At 40.5% G+C, this 25,613-nt stretch overlaps 1 protein-coding gene across 1 annotated transcript in view; it reads right to left on the reverse strand.

Moving 5' to 3' along the window:
* The window catches only part of gpr158a (G protein-coupled receptor 158a), a 64,771-nt gene extending 40,878 nt beyond the window's left edge, over positions 1–23,893 (reverse strand). Inside the window, 2 exon segments of the mRNA XM_034149334.1 lie at positions 8,226–8,331; positions 23,025–23,893. Of these exon segments, the coding sequence (XP_034005225.1) occupies positions 8,226–8,331; positions 23,025–23,893 (975 nt within the window).
* Between the last annotated feature and the right edge of the window lie 1,720 nt (positions 23,894–25,613).

A 25,613-nucleotide genomic window follows, 5' to 3' on the forward strand; every position in this document is an offset into this window, starting at 1 on the left:
GCAACAGCCAGGTTTTCTTTTGTCTGTGCAAATTATGCTACCATCACTTCCTTTCTTAGTGTCTGTATCCCCCACTTTTTCTCAGTCTATTTCTATCCTTTGTAGGCATAAGGCTGTACTCATTTCACTTCCAATCTCATGGGTCCATAGACAAATGTTACCTCGACATTCAACTTTTTCCCAATCCTCCGCTGCTGAGGCTTGGCACAGTGAATGTGAGACTGAGCCCGGAGGCGGGTGTTCCCAAGTCTTCAAAGTGTTTCCATGTAAATTCAGAGTTCCAGCATTATCCACTGAGCCAATTAGAGGGACAGTGGTTAAGGAAGGGCTGCACTGCCGAGGGGGCCAGAGTTAGAAGTGTCCTGTGATCTCTCGTCCCACTGTGTTATGGCCAACGGTCCTCAACCTTGATATTTTCATCTCAAATAATGCTGAGGAGACAGTACTGCTGCACATAGAGAATCATACTGCTATCCAATATGGGATTTGGATCTACAAAGTAGTGGTTTCATCTTTTGGTCACCCAAAAAAACCCTTAGAGGACAAGATAGCATCACAAACTGAATCCTCGAAAGGTTTTGGATATAAAATGAAGAAATCTGGGCAATGTTACAGAAAATATAGCTATAAGTATAAGTATTCCGAACCACTCCATTGGCAGGACATGCTAAAAAAAAAAAACATTTAAAAAAAATGTTATTTTTCCTTCATTACTGAAAACTTTTGAGATCTGTTTCCAAGAGGTAACATTCAATCCATCTGCTGACAGATCTTCATCGCTGTTAAACTTCTTAATACTTTTACAAAAGTGGAAAGAAACACATTTATTGCAGTATTTTCATTCCTGGTCTTATCTAAAACTTAGTGTTGTGGTCTCTCTACTACTTTTCCACAATACAGCAAAATTAATCCAGCACAAAAGGATTTGCAAAACATTTAAGAGTGAATTAAAATCTGCTGGTGCGCAGCAGTATTTTATTTCCTTCCTATCAAGCCCCCTTATCAACTCTGGAGCATAATCACAGCTTTGGTGAGATCAGTGTAGATAATTAGCAATTACCCTATTTACAGGCTTGTGAACATACTCTAATAGGCAGATAGCAAGGAATGTAGTTAGTTATGATGCTTTGGGCCCTTTTTCTCCCCCCAAACTGCTCAAATGAGATCAGCAGGTTCAAAGGGCCGGGATGGTGTGAAATACTGTTTAAGCAGGTCCCTTGTGGGAATCCCTGCCCCACTACGATTCAGAATTTCTAAAGTACTGTTTTTATCTTTCAGTTCGCTGCGGAGCCCTTAGATGAAGGGGTAACCCTTTTTTTGTTGAGTGCAAAGGGAACACATGGACAGAGAAACAAGCAGATACAACGTATACTAATGTGTGTAACATTCTCAAAGGGGTTTTGGCAGTTTACAACAACTGTCAAAAGAGCAAACAAGTCCCAGTGAAGATTTCATTTTTGGATGTGATGGGAAACTATGCATTATCTTAGGAATGCATCGTTTTTAAAACATGACAAAAACAGATTGATTGCTAAATGGATGAATTCCTATTGATTATTATTCATCAGGGAATATAGCCAATTCTCCTTTTTTGAAGGCAAAGATACCATATGGGAAATATTTGTATACTTTTCATGACAGAAATCATGTAGTTTTTCATTTACATTCAAAGACACATCATAAAAGAGATTTAGCTACTGTGTAGGAACAACCATTTCATTCCAATTGTATTGTTTTTTTATTTTGCACTTAATTTCAGCAGTGGATTACAAGCTTAATCCTTGATTGTTGTTTACACTATATCCCCCATTATGATTTTTATTAGAAAATAATTGCTGACATAGAAGACAACTCATTATTATAAAGAATGAGGCCTTAAACACGCCAATGAAGCATCATTTCTGATGGCTAAATCAATATTATTTGTGACACACAGTGATGAATGAATTCAGTTGTCAATCAATTAAACTTGCCATGTCCTCAGGCTAACCCAACCAAAATAACTGAAGTGCACTGAAGTTATTCAAAAGTGTACGGGTATTCTCTTGTGCCAGAATCTTGGAAAAGTATGTCCTTGTGTCGTTCCAGTGCTTTATAGATAAAGGACTTGATATAATTGTTGCCAATACAGAACATGCCCTTTGTCTTATCTTTGTAAGTTAAAGACAGCTGTGAGTAAAGATTGCAAGACAAGACACAATGAGATGTAAATCACAGAAACATTACAAGACATAAAAGTCTCTGCTTGTAGGTCACGAGAGAGTCTTGGTTAGGGATAAAATCACGCTTAGGGCAGGGAAACTGTTTATTACGGATTGGGGAGACAGTGGTTGTGGTTAGAGCTAGGATAGTCATCATAATGTCCTTACAAGAGGGGACAACATGTGTGTGTAGTGCGCACCAGATGTGGGAAGCAGTGGAGTACAACGTACAAATACTTTGTTACTGTACTTAAGTACATTTTTGTGGTATCAGTACTTTACTCCACTACTTATTTTTCTGACGACTTTTTACTCTTACTTCTTACATTTTTTACACAAATACCTGTACTTTCTACTTCTTACATTTTCAAAACAGGCTTGTTACTTTAGTTTTAATCTGTGTTTGGTGGCGTGATCATTATTATTTAGAGTCATTGCGTGCCTATTGATTTTAACACGATCCGTGTATCCATCACTTCCTGGTCTTCTCTAAAGAAGAGGGACCAATGAAAACTGTCATTTTGCTGTTGTTCAGCATCGAAACATTCATTAGCTAACAATGACATTATTGTTTTATTAATATAAAGGGAGGTCAGTTACTCTTTTAAACATATGGTAGTTATGGGTAATTTTTACTTAAGTACATTTCGAAGCCCATACTTCTTTACTTTTACTTGAGTAAAGAAGTTTAGTCAGTACTTCTACTTTTAAACACGATTATATGTACTTCTAGTTGAGTAAAGGATGTGTGCACTTTTGCCATCTCTGGTGCGCACAATTCTGTTGTCAAAAACCGGAGCAAGAGAGACACAAAAGACAGGAGCAGAGAGATGAGGAGGGGTTCTGCAGTTGTTTAACACTGATGGTGTTATTAATTCAGGATCACAAGGTACACAGCGGAGAAATCAGCGTGTGATTGAGATGATAGCGGGCTGAGCCAGGACAACCTTGTGAACCAAGGTCAAGATGTAACAGTGATTCAACAGACCGAGCTGTTGAGCTGGAATATCCACTTCAGGTAGATCACCACAATAGAGCAAAAATAAACCTCACATGCTTTTGAGTGTACAAATCAACAACAATGTTCCCTACTACGCTGTGGTTTGGTATTTTGTGTGTGATGTTTGTTTTTGTGATGTGAATAGCGTTTGAATGTTATAGTGTGGACATTCTGTTCTTTTGTAGCCCTAAGGGTTGTTAGCTTTAGTGTAAAACTGACTATGATTGAACTAATTGTACTTCTTCAATGCATTTTAAGACATTTATTTAGCATTCTTGAAATTTAATATGCTCTTCAACGTCTCCTCATAAAAGTGTATGTATGTGGACTTGAAAAGGCAGAAAACAAAGACCGAAATAAAGAGGTCATGAAATTACTTAAAAATGTACAAGGTTAGCAGGCTGATGCTAGCCAGGTGTTAGTTAGTCATTGTAATGAGCAATGCTAAAACGTTGCCAGTATTTGATCAACCAAGATACTGGAGCACCAGTTCTGAAATGGTGAATTGATGATGATATATTTTGTTTTGAAGGGAATATTAATACGTTCACCAAATATTTTCACTCATGTACATTTCTTGGGGGCAATAGAGGGAAAGTCTACGGATCACTAAAGTCATTATGATTCATCCTCTGGGAACCATAAATGCATTCACAAAATGTCATAAATCCATCAAATAGTGGTTTAGATATGTCAGCGTTCATTGCAATTCCCATCATCAGAGCTTAACCCACCCATGGCTGAAATGAGGTAGGGTGACAATCCTGTCTACTCTGTTTTTTTACCTCTGCATAAAATATCAACCGGAATACATTTTGCCTGTGTGTATTGTCAGACTGATGTTTTCATTTCATTCTGAGTTTTAAAAAAAACTATAAAACAGCAAAGAGTCCTTGTCATGCTGGTTGGAGTAATCATTCAGGTTATGTGTCACTGCCACTTACATAGTTGGGTCCCCCAGGGCCCAACCCCTTGTTCTGGGCAATAAGCTAATTGATTGAAACATTCATCATCATCTACATCCCTATTCTCCTATGAAAGGTGCCCCCAGGACGTCAAAGTCCTAGACTTTTGAATAACAGTGAAACACATTAATTGAAGTTCCATTAGTGAAAGATAAGAGGTAGGAAAATGTCAGCCTCAAACACTTCCAAGTCGAGATGTAGTTGATAATCTTTGGGCTTCCTGCTTGGATATGTAATGAGTCATGTAATGTCATTTAGCTCATAAGTCAAACTTGTACTGAATAGTTTATCAGAGAAAATACATTTGCTCTTGGCAAAAAATATATATACTGTGACTTGTCTGCATTCAGACTTTATAGCAACATTGATTGCTATGTATTGTGTTGTCGGAAACAGCAGGAATGACGTAGTCTAGTGTATTTGTTTGTGTTGCTTGCAGATTCATATATTATGATGGTTGTGTTCAGTGTTTTTCCAAAAACAACAACATTCCAATGATTTTGAAATGCACTGTATCATTTCCGCAATTAATTTATCTACGCTTTTTTGAAGACATATCTGTCTACCTGTCTGTCTGTGAGCATTAACAAATCGACATTGTGCTACAACATTAACTATATATGATTCTGGATCGCATTTTTCTATAGCTAAGCTGAACTCTAACCTCATTGGGGAAAACAAAATAAGTAATTCTTCAGTGAGGAAAGAATCCAGGAACACTATTAACATTTTCGGATTTATAAATAGTATTGCCTTCAAATGCTCATAGGTTTTTGGCACTGTTGGGTTATTGTATTTTTCTTGTCAACCGTCCGAGCCTCATTTTGTTTTGCTTTTTCTCTGCTTGCCTGGTGAATCAGTCATCCATAGCATTTGCCTCCATCTGAGTTTGGGCTGCCTGCATGCTTGGCTGGGCAAACAGCAGCTTGAGAGGCAGGAAGTGAGGAGAGGCCAGGGAGCCGGCTGTCTGGCTTGCTGGCTGGAAAGAGTGCATTTTGTCAAAATCAATTGCTGGAATGGTGGCACTTAAAACGCTGCTACGAAAGAAAGAACAACAGTAGATGTGTGAAGAGAGAAATTCATAGATGTTGGATAAATCCTGTTGTGTTTCGCATGCAAAAGCGACTACACGCAAGTGGGAGTAGAGTGTGCTGCAAATGCTGTTATAAAGAACATCCAAAGGTGGGATGAAAATGTGAATGTCAATGAAACACAGTGTATAAACTGCTCTGAACCAACTAAACCTAATGCTTTAGATTCCAATAAAGCAAATCCTCCTAAAGTGGAGCAGCCTAAAGTGTTCCTTTTTTTATTCAAATGGCCCCAAAAGAAACCCATTAAACAACAAATGCTGCACATGCAGAGGGAATACCTGCATGGGAAATAAATACAGCAATAACTCAAAATGAATCCCTGTTTGCAAATACGGGGCATCCCTCCCAGAGCTGTTTTCATTACATTACCACACACACACAGCCCAACAAGACTTGATTACACCGCTGCAGGCGTGCTTTCTATTCATAGCTGGAAAGACATCCGCCTCCCACGTCACCTCTGATTTACCTGGTTGTGCACTTTAGAACCAGGAAGGTCGGTAGGAAGATGGCTCGCTATAACTCCTATTTGCACAAGATGTGAGTATGCAAGCCTTATTTATGAATTATGATACAAACTCAGTATTCACAAGAGATAACGAGGTGGTTAAATCGCTGCTGCTGTTAAATTCACCCCCATATGTATACATCTCTACATCCATACCGTTCCCTATATATGTTGTTTATTGAGATATGACATTAATGATCACTTCTGTATGATAAAGCTGCCATCCTGCAACATGCCATGACCACAGCTTTCATCTTTCAGCTGTAAGTAAGCATTCTCCTGACACACTGTTGCACTGTAAGCACACAGAGATCATTATTTTTGAAAACCCATCTAAAATCTATACTAGTAACAACGTATTTCTCCCCCGGTAGCCACCCTACACACACACACACATTCACTATGTCAAATTTCTCCCAGGCATTGACTGTCCACAGAAAGGTGGAAGTACTCAGACAAAGAGAGTGATGAATTATTCAAAGAGGCTCACTGCAATCCATTACATCACATGCATTATGAAGGAGCCTGATCTACAGCACCTCTTCTAAATCTATTGCTCTTAACGAAAGACTGAATCGGCAGGTAAGACGTATCGACCAGAAGGAGAGCTGCTAGCTGGACAGCAGTGAATGAAAGGTTACTAAGAAAGCAAGCAGAACAAATATATAATTGGTGATTAATTAAAAAAGTAGGCAAGTATGTTCTCTATTTGCTTATAACATGGCGTGCTAGGCTAACTGCTGTTGTAAGGTATTACTACTCATTTAATATATTCAATCATCTCTTTGGTATATAGACAATGATCCTAAAAATGTATAATATACAGTGAGCATAAGTTCTCTTAACGAAAATGCCTTGTTGATGGAAAATTCATGCATGAAGAACTTAAAAGCAGATAGGCTTTTAAGAACAAAAAGAGAAATCAACTCTAAATAGATTCTCAAAAATCTGACAAAATAAGATGGGAAACATGTATCTTTACACATTAAAATACAGTTTTTTGTACCAAGCTTAAGGAAAGAGCGTATTGGATTATTTAACTTAAAAAGTGATATGTGTTAACTAAGTTTTGACTTCTTGTGCCAATAGGTTACCATCGATTAAAGCTAGCGTTGATGAAAATAAGATAAATGACAGCTCTCCAATTCGAATTGAAGGATGTGGATATTTGACATCCTCTCAAAAATAGAAGAGCGCTGAGAATTGTATCATCTTGTCCAAGAGCTCTGCCTACATGTTCCAAGGCCTTTAGACAGGCTATTTTTCATTAGTTTAAAAATGGCCAGGGCTATTTCCTCCTCTGCCAAGCCTGAGCCCATTTCCCACTCTCTATCTCCATCATCTCTTACATTTTAAATTAAATATATCTCTTGACCCTGTAAATGGATCCTTTAGATTTAGAACCAAGGCACTATACTGTATCTCTGTTCGTGTTCTTAAAAAATGTACGGCCCATCTGTCACGCAAAGATGTGCATTCAGACTTAACTGACAGACATATCATGCTTTATGACATAAACCTTGATAGCCGTGATAACTTGGTGCAGGTGCATTTAAAGGTCCCCTATTATACTGTTTTTTATCAATATATATATCTCTGATATATACAAAACATGTCTCTGAAGTGTTTGGCTCGAAATACCAAACAGATCATGCATTGTAGCATCCCATAATCCCCTCTGTTTCAGCCCTGTTTCAAAAGTGCTGATTCTCTGTCTGTTACTTTAGATGAAAATAAGGAGCCACTCCCCACGCCCCTCTGAGAGATATTTGGTTAAAAGAACACAATGGTGCTCTAGGAGGAGATTCAGGTGATAAGGTGGGGAGTGTTACCTTGGTTGGTGATTGGCTAATGGTTATACAAGCCAAAAAAACGTTATGACATCATAAAGTGGCCAAAATCTGATCAGCTCATTTTCAGACAGGTTTTTATATAAATGGATCAGAACAAAAAGTGAGCGAATATTTTTTCCTGAAACTTTCAGAATCTCTTTACACAAAGGGGACACATGTTTATATATACAATACATGAAAAAGTGGATTTTGCATAATAGGTGACCTTTAACATAGCTACAGGTGTGACCTAAAAAACTAAATATGGATACATATGATGTGTTTTCTTTACAGTAAATGCTATTGTATAGTATGAAACAACTATACCTGTCACCGTTTGTAAATCATTGATCTGCTTTGGAAACACCCCATAAACATATATGTTGTTTAATTGGAGGTTTTAAAAAAGAAATTTCTATGCATATCATATGTTTAGTTAAGTGGTAGTAGGTGGTAGCGGTGTAATAAAATAGGAATCAGATTCCCATCCATTCACCAACAGATGTACAGATTTAGTGCTTTTCCATTTATTGCCTGGTGGAGATGTGACTGAAGGCGTGTACGTTACAGTTCAGTTTTCCAGAGCGAATCAATCTTCTGTCTAATCCACATGTTCGGCACTCACCTCCATAGTGGTCAGGTTGCATCGATGGCTTCCAGCAAACCAGCCGTCAGTGGAGCACTGGTCGATATCAACATCCTGCAGATTAATGTCCACTCTCACCACGCCCCTGCAAGACAGGAGGACACCATTAACCCGGCTCTTGAAGTATTAAGAATGTCAATGCAAATGATGGATACTGCCGTTTCACTGGTTGTATTCTCTGGAAGTTTAGACATAAATGAATTATGAAGGAAAAGACTGTTAAATTAAATGTGATAAATGCTGACAAATAAATGATTGGATGTCAATATTGTGGTAGAAAAAAAAGTCAGATCTAAATCAGGCATATCCTTGGCACATGAGCACTCTCATTGGTGCTGCAGTATTTTTTCGTTCTGCTGCTGTTGTGCGCATGCATGCACTGGAAGTATATTTCTGTAGATCGACTGACCGAAAGAGTGAGCTATAGAGCTACTGGTTGAAGCGTAAAGAGTAGAAACTATTGATTTTTTTGCCAGGTTTGTGCGTAAGTGTAAGAAATGCAGAGTAGGATTAAACAAGAGGTTCATACAGGGAGAGTTAGATCACAAGGGGAGAAATAGGAGGGACAAAGATACACACATTGTTTGTACAAATCCATAAACCTGCCTGGAATTTAAAGCAAAAAAAACTCCTTCCAGGGTTTTTATGTTTAAGGATCAAAGTAATCCAGTGGCAATTGTCTGCATGGGTAATAAGCTCATTTGGCATATTGAAAAAGCCGTAAAAATGTAAACTAATACACATTTTAGCCAACAGCTAGCTTTATTTGCTTTGGCAGAATCACACTTTCTGTTCACATTGCACCCAAGAGTATGGAAATGGAGAACAAGTGTTAGACTTGGAATACTGCTTTCCGGGAACTTTTCATGTCTACAATTATAAAATAAATGATTGATTAAAAAATGTCAAAACCCGCTTTAGTGCAATTCAGAAAATGATATGTATTATTGAGTAACTATAAAACAGTAAAACACATTTTTGGGAAACAGAAAGTAATGAGTCTATAATCTCCTCCCTTCCTGCTCAACTAAAACTCAGCCTGACAGGCAGACGATAAACCCCCGACGACAAAACACTCAGCAACGGAGGCTGAAAGCTTGGAGTCTTTGCTCCATTTCAGCCAGCTGAGCCAGGAACGAACTTCTAACAGGGCTGCTGAGGATTTACACTTACTTAGCTGCCTAAAGCTCGATGAAGAAAAGGTCAGCGTCTCTGATTCTGAAGGTCAGTCTCTCTGATTCAGACCGTCTTTACACTTGCTGGGCATATGTCTTTTCTATCTGACAGCTGCAGTTCACAAACCAATCGCCGAGTGCAGTACAAGCAACTTTACGGTAGATTCATTCTGTGTTTTTAATATTACACAACTCTTTGTAGACATATGCCTTTCAACAAGAAGCCTTGAACTGTCTCTTGGCAACCCCAGCCCACGTTCAGGCTTTCCCTCTTGGCACCTGTAAAAGTGCTACTAGTGTAGAAAATCCATACTGTCTTTAAACTGTGGAACACATGCTTTGGAGTTATAGCTTAGCAGGACAAGTGTCATGAAATACAAGCCAATGTTTGCCAATAAAAAAGGGCATTTCATTTACACCACATCTGCAGAACATTTACACAAAGGGGAAAACATGTGTGTTGTTATTTGTCAACAGAAATGACCGTCAGACAGTTTGGTCAGTGTAAATAAAATACTATTAAAACCTGATTCTGCTGAATTCTGTTTCATCCGGCAAAACCTGGAGATACTTGACTGACAATAATTTAGTTAATCACTTTGTAATAACCTTTAACTGCCGTGATGCTTGTTTGAGCATTACTGTAACATGCAAATAGATTGTATTTTCTAAGAGGACGGACAGATAATTTAAAGATAAAAGCAGCATACAGCATTTTTCTAGCCTAAGTTATAGTAAGGAAAAATGTCCTCTGTTAAAGCATTGATTATTCCTAGTGTAACGCAGCGTCCACACGGCGGCGTGCGTTGAAGCTTGCCGGTGGGCGTGTCTGAAACTCGACCAACAACCAATGACATGAATCTCCCGCCCCGGACACATAAGCACGCGGTTTGATTGGCTAGAGCTTGTACTGGCATATGATTTGATTACGACGCGAACACAATGCAGTTCGGCAAAGCGCAACGTCACCCCATTCAAAGTGAATGGGCAGAAGCGTTGAAGCTTCAACGCACGCCGCCGTGTGGACGGGCCGTTAGTGTGCCTGATACTACGGGCTTATAAGGCTTCTATTAGAATGCTATGATTAATAATATGAGCACATAAAGAGTCCTTAGTGGCCTCAGCAGGACATGGTGAATGAATAAGAGGATATGGCATAGTGCATAAATGTACAGAGCAGTAGCTGGGCTTTCTTTGGGAATTAAACACATTTTCATTTAGTTTTTTATCATATTACTGAGCAGATCTGAAGCTTATATAATATTAATATTATTAATTAACTTTAGACCCATAAATGTTCAATGTGTTAAAAAAAAACATTATAATGTCCCTGCTTCCACGTGGCAAAAATAAATGCCATGGCTATGTCCCATGTATTAGAACAAATTCAATGAAAAAACAATGCTGATATTAGCTGGGACACCTTGTCCAATCTACTTCTCAGTTTTGGTTTCCATAGTAACGCCTTAGTCAAACCATCATCTTGTGGTAAGTTAGCTTAACATCACACAACACAGAATGTGGCAGAAGATGTTGCTAGCAATGTTTCATCCCTTTTGGGAGAAATGAGTACGAGTTGTTGGTAATTAAAGACGAGATGGAAGAAAGCACTGTAAAAAAGGATTCATAACTTAACAGTTATCACACAGCCCTAAATAACATCATTTATCGAATTACTGAAATACCAGGTAAAGAGCTATGGTGTGTTGATGACCTTTGCTTTATCAAAGGGCACTAAAACGGATGTTGAACAGTCTTATTTATTTACTACTAAAGTGGAAAACTGTTGTTACTGATTGGCTGCCTGGTGTCAAAATTGTATTACAGCTTGATAATAGTTTTAAAGCTCCCATGTCATGCTTTTCCGGTTATTACCCGTCCCCTTGTGTGATATGAAGGTTTTTATGCATGTAAACGGTGTGCAGAGTCAAAACCCTCAAAGTAAACCCAGTAGCGAGTAAAACTCTAACACAGAAAATACCTCCCCAAAACGCCTCGTTGGAGATACGTCACTGCCCATTTGAGTCATCCATTTAGTTCTGGGTACGGCATGATGTCATGCGGTACCCGGAACGAAATGGACCAATCCCGAAGAGCTATGTCCACACCCAGCGGCGCTGGCCGCACCCTCTGCCAGTCTAACATTTACTGTTGGAAGCTCTGGTTCAGTTCACAATCGATCCAGTCATGCCACTGCCAAGGACCTGTTTCCTGAAATGTGAGGAGAAATCTGAGCTGTTTGTCCTACCGACGGAAGAACCACGACGAAGTCAGTGGTTGAAATGTCTTTTTAACACTGTTCCTTCAGAGGTTCGAAGAACCGGCATTTCACAGACGAAAGCTTCCAAAACATTGCCCAGTTTGAGGCCGGATATGCACAGCATTTGAAACTGAAGGACGATGCTATTCCTAGTTTGTTTGGACTGTTTGGAGCAGGGGAAGATTCGGGTACACAACCTGTAAGTTTGCATTGTTATTTGTGTATTTATCAAACAAGACTGTTTAAATGTATAAACTGTGTCGGACTGCTAAGCCATTGACACAGTGCTAACTGTGCTAACTAAGTTGCTAGCGTTTCCATATATCAACTCTAATATCAGCAGATGGCCTTGCATACAGTACATGTATCTCATAGCAGGAGAATGTCTGCAGTCACACACGAAATACTCATAGACAGTATACTCCGGGTGATTTGCCGTATGGTCAGTCGCGAAACGTAATTACATTATAGCTGGCGTAGCGTGTATGCTACCGAGCTAACCAACGGAGCTAGACATGGGTTTGCTCGGGAATTTTTTTTGTTATGCCAGCTACAATGAATGTAGCAGACTACCCGTATAAGATTGCAATTGTAAACACGTTCTTGCTAGCCTAATATGAATCACTAGCTTTTGTTCATAGTGGTTTTATTACACTAAACAAGCCCAGCTTACTGGGCTAACGACGTTGCTAGCGTTTAAATATATCAACTACAATGTCAGCAGATGGCCTTACATGTTTGTCATGGCAGGAGAATGTCTGCAGTCACACACGGAATAGTCATACAGTATACTCCGGGTGATTTACCGTACATTGTGACAGTACATGTACATACTGCATGTATAGCTAACGAGGCTAGCTATACATGCTAGTGCAAAAACAATGTATTCATGACCGTTACAGTGAATGACCGAACGTAGCAGACTACCCGTATAAGATTGCAATTATAAACACGTTATTGCTAGCCTAATATGAACCACTAGCTTTTGTTCATAGTAGTTTTATTACTCTACATTATAGTTGCCGTTCCTCCGAGCTAGCGTTCATATCGTGTTAGCTACCAAGGTAAACAAAGCTAGGTTAGCATATTAGCTGGCAAGCTACTGTGTTCATTAGATAGACTCCTACCACAACTACTACTAACGAATCTAAAACAACTAAGTTTCTCTAATATTTTGTGATTTGCATTTGATTTCGTCCAGCCAGATCCTGCCGGACAATACATGACGGGACTACCACACTGATGCATCGTCCTAAAAAGCCCCAGCTGCTATAGGCAAGATGCCGACAACGGGGAGTAATTGATGATATACCGTGTATATATGTATATTTACGTTCATTTTGTACATTTCTAAAAATAAAGTTTAATGGAAATACTTAGTAGGCCTATCCTTTCTTCCCTGAATTATTTGCTCCTATAACATATCATTCATATATAGCAAACCATGATTTGATTTCTCATCAAACAGTAGTAGTTTATAACAGGTAAAAATAACTTACTCTTTGTTATGATCGGCTCGTAGGCCACAACGGAAAGACAAGGAGACATACACGAGTTTACAAAACCACGGCACATTTATTGTGGTAAATGCAGAGATAGGTGGTCGAGGGGAGAGGATCGCCGAGCCGCTTTGGAGAGAGAGAGGGGCCGCCGTGTGACTCCGGGCAGCTGGGCTTAATAGCACCTCGGCTCCGGCCAGGTGTCCGTTATCGCGCTGATTAGCCTCTTCAGCTCCACCCCATTGTAAAACAAAGGCCCTGGGGCCGTCACACTCTTCTATAACAACAGTTGTAGGTACAGTTTGGTTAGTTAGCGTATAAAATATATGGCTGTACCGACGCCATTATAAGACTGATGTTCTGCTGAGAGCGAGCCGAAAAAAGCACTGTTAGACATGGACGGAGCCTCTCTGGTGGTTGACTAATCAGAACAGAGTGGCCGAGCTGACCAATCGGAGCACACTAGGCTCACAGGGAGGGGGGGGCAAGAGCTCCAACGAGTCGTTTAGTGGAGAGAGTGAATACTGCTGAATACACATACTTGACAGAGATGCTGTATGCGAAACCAATGTGAGTTTGGAAAATTGCACAGTATAAATCTATTTTAGTATACCTCAACAATGTAATTATGATCAGTGGAAATGGCCATGACATGGGCCCTTTAATGTTTACTTCAACTTGGGAAAGTTTTATTAAAATCCAGGTAACCATATCAACATTAATATAAATGTGTGCCCCATTACCAGCTAATGCTTACTGTTAAAAAAACTAACCTTTCAACCTTTAATGTGTTGGTATTGCTATTGTTATGCCACCCTCCAACACACCACATTTAAATTGTATTAAATAAAATCCAATGAGCATTCAAGGTTTAAGTATTATTGTTCAATCAGTTGGAGATATACTTTATTTTAGCAGGACGTATTTATTAGTAAAAAAATATCCTTAATTCAATTTAAATATTGACAGAATAAAACTATTTCAATACATTTGAATATTCAACCATGACATAACATACAAGCATTAACGTATGCTCTCTGTCCATCCACTTTCCTAGGCGTACAAACACAAACACACACTCACACTCACTCACACACACACACACACACACACACACACACACAAATACTGCTGTTGTGGCATGCTCTCCAGGTGTATGGAGCTGGTTTACTGTAACCAGCTCCCAATGGACACCATACGAGTGCAGCGCTCTTGTTGCCTGTAGTTCTGTTATTAATAACTGCTGCTCCTGCCTTGGGGCAAACTGACCTCACTTTTTTCCCACTGCACTACTGTTTTTTTTCCTGAGAAATTACCTCCGTCTCAATACTCCTGTATGTAATAAGGGTAGGAGAGTGTCCTCTAAATCACATAAAAAACAAGAACAAGATTTAGAATTTATCAAAATGAATCATTGGCAGCACAAGCATTAATATTTGCTTAACTAAAATAGCCTCTTTTTTTCCTTTGCCTCCTTTTTTTCTGCTTCGAACTCGAAAGGCGATCTTACGCATTCCAGCTAGGGTGAACAAATGGCGTATCAAATAGCTCTGACAACTTAAGATGCAAAGATTGGGTTGTAATATGAGAGTGACAATGAGGAACATGAAGCAGAAGCATCATGGTTGCCATCCTGGCCCTTTGGTATAAAGACGGGATTATCATAGAAAGCAGGAGGTAGTGGTGCCCCAGGAAACAGAGTGCTCTCTCCTTTCATCCGCCATTCTTAGTGGGACTAAAGGCCAGGCCAGTTTGGAGAGGGGCATCCCACCAGCAATGCTCTAGTCTTTCTTATAGACTGGTCAGACTGTGCAAACATTAGCCCCAGCATTATGAAGTTGACTGTAGATATATCTAGGTAATGGTTTATAAGCTACAAAAGGATTTTCAGCCAAAAGTTCCTGCAATGAAGGCATCCATATGCCCTCTTTGTTACAAGTCAGTCTTTGATGAATTCATGAATGAATAATGAATGTCAGGCCAATACGCTTTAAGCTGTATGTCTCTATTCAGAAAATGGTCTCTGAGATTGATTTGCCCGTTGAGGAGACTGTAGTGGAGTCTGTAGTAAAGAAAAGACACAAGACGTATTGACAGGTTTCTTGTCGTAGTTAATTTGATATAAGCACATTGCCCTGGCACAGAAACATGGTATATTGAATGGATAAAGAATTACACCAGATAATGAATTGCAATAATTGCTATTATCTACTCTTTAATTGGAGTAGCTGTGAGTACTCTAACCTAATACAATGTAGCTAAGTATAAATTACTTAATTTATCATTCTAATGTACTATTTAAAATACATTAGGTGCAACCCAGCATGGTGACTGATGTAACTTATTAGCTACAGTAACAACATATTTACTACTACTCCTATGCATTTATATATTCTTAGATCAGCATGTATGCTTGTTGTCTTAACAAGGACTTGAAAGAGGGATGCTGGTAAAAGCAGAAACTATACGAAGATGTATTAGCTTAGCATAAAGGCTAAATGCAAGCTGAGGCTGCTACTGCCACCGCCAACAGAGAGTAGGTTGAGTCTCCAGTCGGCTTAGTGCCTCTTTTAAATGCTCTGTCTTCCTACTGTAGCTGCTAGCTTGCCACAGTTTGAAATGTAAGGACTCACCTGTTTTTACAAGGTGTGTGAACCCTGTAACTTCGTTGTTTGAAAAGTACCCATGGCTAAGCTAAAGTCAAGCTAGCCTTTGATGTTTGACAGCTTGCAAGGAGATCATCAAGATTGCCACAGGTCCTTTTTTTCATCCGGACTCAAAACATTAAAGGTGGGGTAGGTAATTTTGGAGAAACCAGCTCGAGATCGCTAGAATTTGAAAATACATAGCCGGAAAAAATCTGCCACTTCCTTACAGAGCCCCTCCTCCAACACACACGAACGCGCACATGACCAATGAGGGCACGAGATAAGTTTGTTCCCCGATGGAAGGCTGACAGGCAGGTCGGCCATCCAGTTATTTTAGCCAGGCCGGCTAAAATGATTGGTCGTACTTTTTACAGTACTACGGCTTCCACAGATGACATTTTTTTATGGATTTTTTGTCAAAGCACTTAAGATATTTATCGCTATCGGGATGTTAAGAGCATTCCATGGAATATAACAAAAAGTGTATCTCGAGCCGGTTTCTCAAACTTACCTACCCCACCTTTAAATAAAAGTGTTTTCAATTAAGTTATTAGATCTGCATTCATGCTTGTTGTCTTACAAAGGATTTGAAAGAGAACTCCTTATTCTATCAAATAATAGTACAATTAATAAAAATTAAATAAAAGTGTTTTAAATTAAAGTGGACCTATCATGCTATATTTAAATGATATATTGTAGGGCCATACCTATATAAGGTATATTTATACGCTTCTGTTTTCAAAATACCAAACAGATCATGCATTTTAGGCTGCTTTTACACGGGAACGTTTGCGTTTATGCACAGTATGCGCTTTCAAAAAAGCATTCGTTTCATTTAACGTGTCTGTTCAAACGAGACCGCTGGAAACGCTGTAGTACATATGCCGGGACTGTAAGTGGCGCTGTACTTCCACACGAGACCGCTCGAAAGTGCTGGACACGCTGTAGTACATATGCCGGGACTGTAAGTGGCGCTGTAACTTCCGCCACAAAATACACCAAAAGCAGCGAAGAAGACCCCGGAGCAGCCCCGCAGCAATGTTGCCATGGCTACCCTTCTGTTTATGCCCCGCGGTGGATTTAGCAACATGTAGTAGTTAATGTAATTCTCCATGTCCACTTGTTGCTGATGGTTGTGGGAGAGGAGCTGTAGATTTTGCACTAACATCTGTAGCATGGTCGAGCTGTAGATGTTGTACTAACATCTGTAGCATGGACAGTAGCAGTAGCACTAGCAGTAGCTACTGGCCATGCTACAGCAGTGAGCAGCAGAGGCGGGGAGAGGTGGGGCTATCGTTATTTTTTCAGGAAATATTCGTATAGAGGCGATTACACGGACTCGTTTGACCCCCCAGAGCGTTTCGTTTGCAAATCTATCCACCTTGGGACCCGTTATCGTTTGTGGGGTCCGTTTGTTACGGCCTCGTGTAAATAATAGGGCTATACGCAAGAGAAACTATGCAGATACAAGCCGTTTCGTTCTCGTGTAAATGTGGCCTTAGCCATGCCTCATTTCGCTTTTGCTGTTCTACAGCCCTGTTTTTGCAGGGGGCTGAGTCTGTGAGCTGCAGCTGACCACGCCCCCCTGCAGGAGAGGGGAACGCGCTCTGATCAAGTCAGAAGAGGGGGAGAAAAATAGATCTCCGTCCTCCGTGTTTTATTATAGCCTATTATTATTATATAGAGTCGTTATTCATTTGTTTTAAAGCTCAATAAATAACAAAGAAGACCTTTGACCGGCACTTTTCTCATTTTGTCCGGAAGATTTCAACTTTAACGGACATCTTGACCGGCGAAAGAAAACCTAACTGAAACTCTGCCGCACGGTCCCCTCGTTCCTTGGAAGAGGCGGAGAGGTGGGTGTTTGTCATCTGCTGGTGGACTAACCGGAGAGAATTACAGTGCTTGCCTCGACGGGGAGGGATTGCATTGAATTACAGCAGCAGGAGCAAACGCTTGCCTCGGGGAGGGAGAAAAAAAGCCACAGCGGAGAATAAACAGAAGGGTAACCATGGTAACCATGCGCGGGAAGTCTTCTTCGTTGCTTTTGTGGCAGACTACAGCGCCACTTACAGGCCTGGCATATGTACTACAGCGTCTCCAGCACTTTCGAGCGGCAATGGCCGGCCGTGGCCCAACCCCACATTCCCCTGATAGGTGGAGAGTTGGCCCAATAACCGTAGCGCCACCGTCCTGACGTCAGGCCAGTGTTCAAATCTGGATACGTTTTTATCAGATCCGTTGCAGCCCCTTTTTTAGAGATTTGGGTATGGAGGAAAATAGAGAGGGTTGTGTTTTCTGACACTTGGTGAGTTCCCTGGAACACCGGGGACACATATTCATGTATAAAAGACGTACAAAAGTGCATTTTGCATGATAGGTCCCCTTTAAGTAAAATGTAAGGTAAACATTTGTACTCATGAACAGAGGCTTTTGCAAGACTTTCATACCAGAGCAAGACAGAATAATAATGGGAATATGGGAACATTAGAATGTAATACATTTATGTCAGTATTCAAAGTAGGGACATAAATAATACAGAATCCTCTGCAAAGCTATGTTAAGACTTCCGGTTGTATGGGCAATTTTTCATGTGTAAACTGAAGGATTATTTGTATTCATTTATATATATGTATATATATAGCTCTGGAACAGATTTTTATTCTGAAGCAAGAATGATAAGCTCTGACAGTTACACTGACTGTGGGCAGATAAACCAAGAATAACATAAAGGAAGAAAGAACATGGAAGAATGGCATAAGCTTAAACATGATCCTTTAGCTTATCCATGATGTAGCCAGAAGCCTTTGCACGCCCAGATGAACTTCCATGCACATTTTCTCCTGCCCCAGTGTCTTGACAAGAACACAATGCTGTCCTTTAAGAAAGGCACAGTTCGTGCATTTTACCATGGAACAATCCCAACGCATGAACCGTGCAGCCCTCCAAAAGAAAATGTCTCTTATGAGATGGAAATGCATTAGGCTGACAGGACGAGCAGAAGCTAATGTGAGTGTAGCCGCTGGGCAGGATGCTGCTTGTCTACCAGCGTTTCAGTGCGACCTGGGTCATTTTATTGAGTTCTGTCGCTGGTAAAAAAAAAAAAAGCACGATGCCTGTCAAAGAAAGCAAATAAAGACTTATTTTCTTTTTTTTCAGAGCTGGCACTTCTGGACTCTTGACACACTCTTGTCATTAAAAGCATTCCTCTGAAGACCAAACATCAAGTCGGAAGATTGTCAATAATTTGAGCTGCTGACAAAAAAAAACCTGACAGTTGGGGGAAAGCGTGAAATGATTGATAGTCTGACTGTAGTTGTTGACAAGTTATGGTGATATGACAATCAGAACGAACATGTTTATATCTAAATGAAAACTAAGGCATGGTTTCTAATAACCAGCACTTTATAATTGGTATGTCCACCTCTATCTCTCTATATTTTGCTTTCAAACTAATCAGCCTAATATATTGCTGTCAGCATCAGGATCATTTAGAACAAGGCAACGTACAAAAATGCAGTAATTGAAAGCTATCAAAAGGTTATGTACTAGATAAGATTACTGTTTGCAATATAACATGTATTAAAACTGCAAAATGTTTTTGTTCATCTTTTTCCCCTACATGCTATATATTCATTATGAAACATCTACAAATAAATGATGATTCATCATGAAATCTTGAAGTACAGCGTATTTCCTGTATTTTGCAAACACCCTTTGACAACATCCAAAAAAATGAAGGAAATGAAAAACCCTAAAAGCAGCTTAATTCCTTTACCAAATCTTTTCCTACTTTTCTTGACCGAACACAGCAGTCTGTTGTCCCTTATAAGGCCTGTTCTATCATCTATTCACCAGATTATAAAGGATAAACCTACAGTAGTGATATTACAGTTATAATCCTTTGAAAGGCAACCAAATGACATCACCATAATAGTATCAATATCACTGAGATTAGCCCCCTCATAAGCAGTATTAGTAGGAATAGAATATCTCTTCATAGCAAGCCAGGAAGATGGTAGTTGGATTTTCTGTAACGTGACATTTACTGGCTGAAGGAGTCCCAGTGACAACCTCAGGGATATTTAACCCTTGCTTTCTTTAGGTTGCACTTAGCAGAAAGTTGACAAGGTTAGACTCATTTCAGCTGCACTTGTGATTTCTTACATCTTTACTGGTTAAGAAAGCTTCCTTCTCTTAGCCCCGAGTCCCCACTAATTTCCCTCTTTGATGCATTTTTTTCCATCCTGCTTCAATTCATTTGAGCTTACCATCATATATGAATGTTTAACCCAGGGAATTGTGGGGTTTCCTTCCTATTTGTTTCTGGATGGTGTCCATCGAAGCAGATGCTGCTGGCTGCTCCTGGAGCTTGAGGCCTCCCTCTCTGTTTTACTGCTGGGTGTCCCACAGCAGTCAGGCTGTCCAGATTTAAGCTGCTGTACAGCAAAATAGGGCGATAAGCCAAGCGTAAATGAAGACGATCCTACCATCTAATTACAGTATAACCTATTTGGCCTTTGGAGAAATATGCTGAAAAAATGTCTTTACAGTTTGCCTGATTATACTGCTGCTGCTGGAGCTTCAAGCCTCAAAGCAATTAAGGTCCGTGTTGTGAAAGGTTATTTTGAAGTACAGCATGTTTTCACCTACAACATACCCCACCTTCTTCACCTCCTTTCCTGTGTATTCCCACTTTGTGTGTTTGTTAAAAAACGACTTTTTGCATTTGTGCGCCTGTGTAGTTACAAGTTTTCGTCTGAAGTCTGAAGAGGGATCTGCTAATTAGGACGGTTCGTATCATGCTGAAACATTTCTCATCCGCTGACAATGGAAAAACACACACACACACACACACACACACACACACACACACACACACACACACACACACACACACACACACTGCATGCTTGAAAACAGCCTTTCCTCCCTGTGGGGTGTAAGCTGCCTCCCCTGTGCCTCTAGTGCAACTGAAAAGACAGGCGGGAAGAGAAGAGATTAAATGTGAGAGGTGCGATTTCTTACACCTTTATAGAAACAAACGGTCGATCCATACCAAACACATGTCCACACACTCCTAGCATTAGATGTTAAACACCTGCAGGTTTCACAAACAAACGGCAGGAAAAAAATGCCTCAACATTTGATTTATTTTCATGCATTAAATAAGTCACCTTGCTGCTTGAGACGTCATCACGCCCAACAGGAAGTGACATTAAAAGGAATCAAGATGGCCCATGCAGGGTTGTTGTTCTACATCATTCATTATTAATTCATTGTTGTATTGATTGTGTATTCATCTGAAGGGACAGCAGAGGAGAGCTGATGTCGGAGGCAGCTATATTATGCCCTCCTCTACTGTTTCTTATCTGGACGTGTGCTGAAGTACAGGGAGGATGCAGGATGAGCCGCCTCCCACTTTGATATGAGCCTCTGAAAGACGGCTGTTAAGAGACAAACTGAGACACAATTATGAAGAAAGCTTACTGACTGAATAAGCACACAATTGTAAGCAAAATCAATTATGACTATTGTAATAGCATACACTGAGATAATCCTAGCAAGGTGTTTAAGGCATTTGGTTAATGATGTGGAAACACGACTGCCTGGCAATCTACGATAAATATTCTCTTATAAATTGCCAAAAAGCACAGCATGTTTGTTGTTGAATTTTGCTTAAATGTGTCAAACGTGATTTATCTGGCAGATAGAAATGGACCTTTCTAAAAATAGCTTTTGCGTAATGTTGACATTTCTGGAAATCTTTGCCAGTTAGAGCTTTCTTTTTTAAGAAATAGTACACTTCCGGAGCTACATTTGGGGAGATACTTTGCATTTTGTTGAGAATTAGATGAGAAAATCTTAACCCATCTCATTTCTTTGCACTAGAGATGAAGCAATAACTAGCAGCTTAGTGAGCTTATTTTAGCATAAGGAATGGAAAATGTCCAATGTATTAAATTAAATATTTGCATTGGTCCTAATTATATAGAATACATGTTCTACAAGCAACTCACATAATCTATGAGCATCCGTAATTTACAGTAAGGTTACTATACTAGGAGTGTTGATTAAGCACAGCGGGGTGTTTCTTTCAGTGCTGCAGGACAGAACACTCTCCAAGGACTTAAAACAATACCAAACGCCCACGCATGTCACACCTTCGATCTAATGGAGGCCATGAAAGGGGAAACATTTACAAAACGGATGGGAAGCTTCAACACCAGGAATTTGGCTTTACAGATAAATTGGAGTTCAGACCAATGTCCATTAGTTTAGTGTACCTTCCTATCAAACTGTTTCAGTATCTGACACTGAGTGTGTGAAGCTGCCCTGAGAGGCTTTACAGTGGGATAACACCAGGTGATAGCCTATTACAGTTTTAATCACTGCAGGTTTTGACTTTGCAATCCATGCCTGCCTGTGAGCAACTCAAGTGTATCAATTAAAGATTCATCGTAGGCTATACACACACACCTAGTGATCTGGATTACATATTTATTATGAAGATGTTGGTCAATGGAGCCTTTACACTTAATTATTCCAGTGTATATCAGGGCTGGTGGCATAAACGTGGCACATTTTCCGAGCAGGCTGCAGCAGGGGTGGCTTCAATACATGGATTGTACAAAACAGCCAAATATTTCAACATGTATTCATCTGCAAATGCCAGTTGATGTGCTTTCTCTCATCTCAGAAAGGTTCTGACTCATCTAGATTTACAGAAAAGGGCACAGAACATTTCCTGAGTAGTAAAGCATGCAGCCTAGTGAGTCTTTGAAAAATGAATTAGGGCCTGTAGCCAGGGGTTTCCACCACTGCTACATCCACTAACATTCAGGGTTATTTTTAGCATCCCGGCGCCTTCTCAGACTGGAGGGGAGTAGAAACCCCCCTGGTAAACAGGGGGAGGCCAGTGGGAGGCTGCGGTATGTTTGAGGAGGAAAGAGGCAGGTAAGCTTTATTTATGTTGGTTGCAGATGAAGTGGTGGTTTAACAGGCCAGAACTCACCTTTAGGTTGACATATACATCTTTCTCACACACATACACATTTAATAATTCAAGTCATTCGTGCAAGGCTTATGAACAGGGTCTTTCTAATGACAATAAGTGATGTTTTGCTGAGCTTGTTGTTTACCAGATGTTCTATTTTAACCAACATAACATGTTCAGGTTTCATCTGTGTGCCTACCTGAATTCAGGAGCCAGGTTGGGCTTCAGGCCATAGAAAGCAGCCGATAAGGTCAAAAGCCAGCGGGGAACAAAATTCCCATGTTCACACTCCAGGTAGGGCGCAGACCATTTGACATGTGCCTTGTCCGGGATAAAACTCTCTCCCCTTTTTAGAGAATTGTCCAGTGATTTAAAATCTTGACTCATCACCCTCTTGTGGAAATTGGGCTTCTTCCTGTCTTTGACACCGTGGTACCACTCTGTGTCTGCTGTGCGGTTGTGCAGATGGTGGTGTGCCATGCTGGAGAGGTCATGGAGAACTATCTCGCCACCGGACCTGGTGGCCTGGAGAAGCACCGAGGGCCCCTCCACAGACGAATCCGCGCTAAAAGTGACCACAGCCCGGTGGATCTTGGCGTCTCCCTCCAGAATACTCCTGACTAAGGCATGGTACCACTCAATGTCTCGCCGGAGACTCTGCTCCCTGGACCTGTTGGCTTGCAGAATCATGTTGAGGAAGTTTGTGGCGTGCAGCACCGTATCCAACACGCTGCTCATGGACTGATGCGGGGTTGATTCTGACCTTCCCCGCAGAGAGGTGAGCTCGTACCTCCGCGAGCAGTTGGCGTGGTTTAAGGTGGTCGAGTCCCCCGTGTGAAGAAAAGCGGTGACCACCCTGGGGAGAAGCTCCTCTAGGTTCTCCGGCGTCTCGCCCGGAGGAGGCTGAGGCGCACGGAGATGAGCCAGCTGCCGACGGTGCGTCTGAGCGCCGTAAACCGCCTCCCGTGCTCTCACATCTTCCCCATGCGCTGACCATTCCGCGTATTTATGGTTTGATCCGATCACAAATCCCACTTGCAGTAGCAACGACAGCCGGAAAACAGCCATCTCCCTCCAGGAAAAAGCTTCCACTGATGTACAGAGGATCAGAATTACAGTGGTTAGGGCGGGCGGGCTGTAAAAACAATCCAGCAAATTGCTCCGCTAAACCATCGCTTCACCACTTGTAGGATATTCTTGCGAGCTCCACGCCTCTGATCTTGAAATAAAAAAAGCAGAGGAGGGGGAAAACGCAAGGAACCCCCCTCGCTGTCTTCGCTTAAAAGCCCTTCTTCTTCTTTACAGATGCCTTATACAGCTTGTTGATGTTGAGTATCCGCTTGCAGCTGTTTCCCTCCACCTCTTCCTTTCTCTCTCTTCCTCTCTGTATCTCACTGTAGACTGTCTTGGCTTTGCTGTGCGGCGGACGCTCTCCCTCTACATAGACTGATTCAAAACGAGGAGGAAGGGAGGGGTAAAGGGGGCAGGTTATTGTTATATTTATATATTTTTATACGAGGCACCGAGTCAGGGAGCTTCTCACTTGGATGATAAACGCACTCCGCCCTCTTCCGACCACAACAGGCATTAAGTAGGCCTACCGAAGCCTCGAAGAGACACATCAGGAGCCCGTCTTCCTTCTCCTGATGATCCGCAGTTGGCTGCTTCTCCTGTCAATCACAACGCCAGCGGGGCGGGAGCTGTCCGGTGCTGAAAGAGATGAGGGCAGCGTCATCTAATTTATCTAAATGAAGCACTTCATTTAGATCAATAGATAGAGATTTTTCTCACTTTGGCATTCAAGAGTCGTTTTTTCAATTGATCAGTGTTTAAAAGCTTTATTACTTTGACTTTAATTTCTAAGAGTATGCTGTTTGATCAAAAACAAGAAAAGTAAACAATAATATTTGGGCAAAAACCTGGTAAACCAGGTTTGAGGCTCGAAAATGACATGCCCAGAACAAATGACTATATCTTCCCTTCTAAAAGGGGTAAATTAATAATATATTTTCTCAAAGCAATGATACACCTGTGAGTTGGATGTGGAAGAGTCAGAATCAATATAGATGTTTTTATTTTAAAGTAAATTCAGATTGAACATAGTAAGAAAAATGTAAATTATAGTTTCCGTCCAAAAAAAAACATTACTTATAGTGAAAACCACCCTTGAATGATGGGACTTAAAGCTTTAGGAATCCAAACTATAACATATAATATACCCTGTATCAAGATTGATGCAAAACAAGTGAAATGTGACCTTTTTAGAGAGGTTTAGAAAAAGAAAAAAAATCTTAAATCCATCTAAACATTACCATTGGTGAATGAGATTGATGCGCAGCCAGCATGCCCAAAACCGGAAGCTGGGTTACAGCTCTCATACACTCTATATGAAAACTACTCTTAGTGACATAAATGTTATGATGGATTATCAGTAATCATTTCAAAGTGACACAGAGACATTGGATTAACCTTCAGCAGCGTTTATATGCGTTTTAATGCCATTGAACACAACTTTTGATCAGAAAACAGCAAATGTAAGACATATTTTTGGCCCCGTAAAGTGAAGTTGTGTGTTGTCTTTGCTTGCCTTTGCTGCCGTTTTGGTCGCACAGTGATGATACTTATACCATTGGAATCTGTGGAATCTCAGCTTTCATATGGTATCTGGTATATTGGTACCGTGAGTTATGTGCTATGCTTAGTGCTAATTCAGACGCTCTGCGTTAGAGTTGTGTTTTGCTTCGGTAAAAATGGTTCATATCGTCAGTTAGCTGAGTTTCTTCCCGTT

Source organism: Trematomus bernacchii, unplaced genomic scaffold (assembly GCF_902827165.1).
Source record: "Trematomus bernacchii unplaced genomic scaffold, fTreBer1.1, whole genome shotgun sequence".
Classification (NCBI taxonomy): domain Eukaryota; kingdom Metazoa; phylum Chordata; class Actinopteri; order Perciformes; family Nototheniidae; genus Trematomus; species Trematomus bernacchii.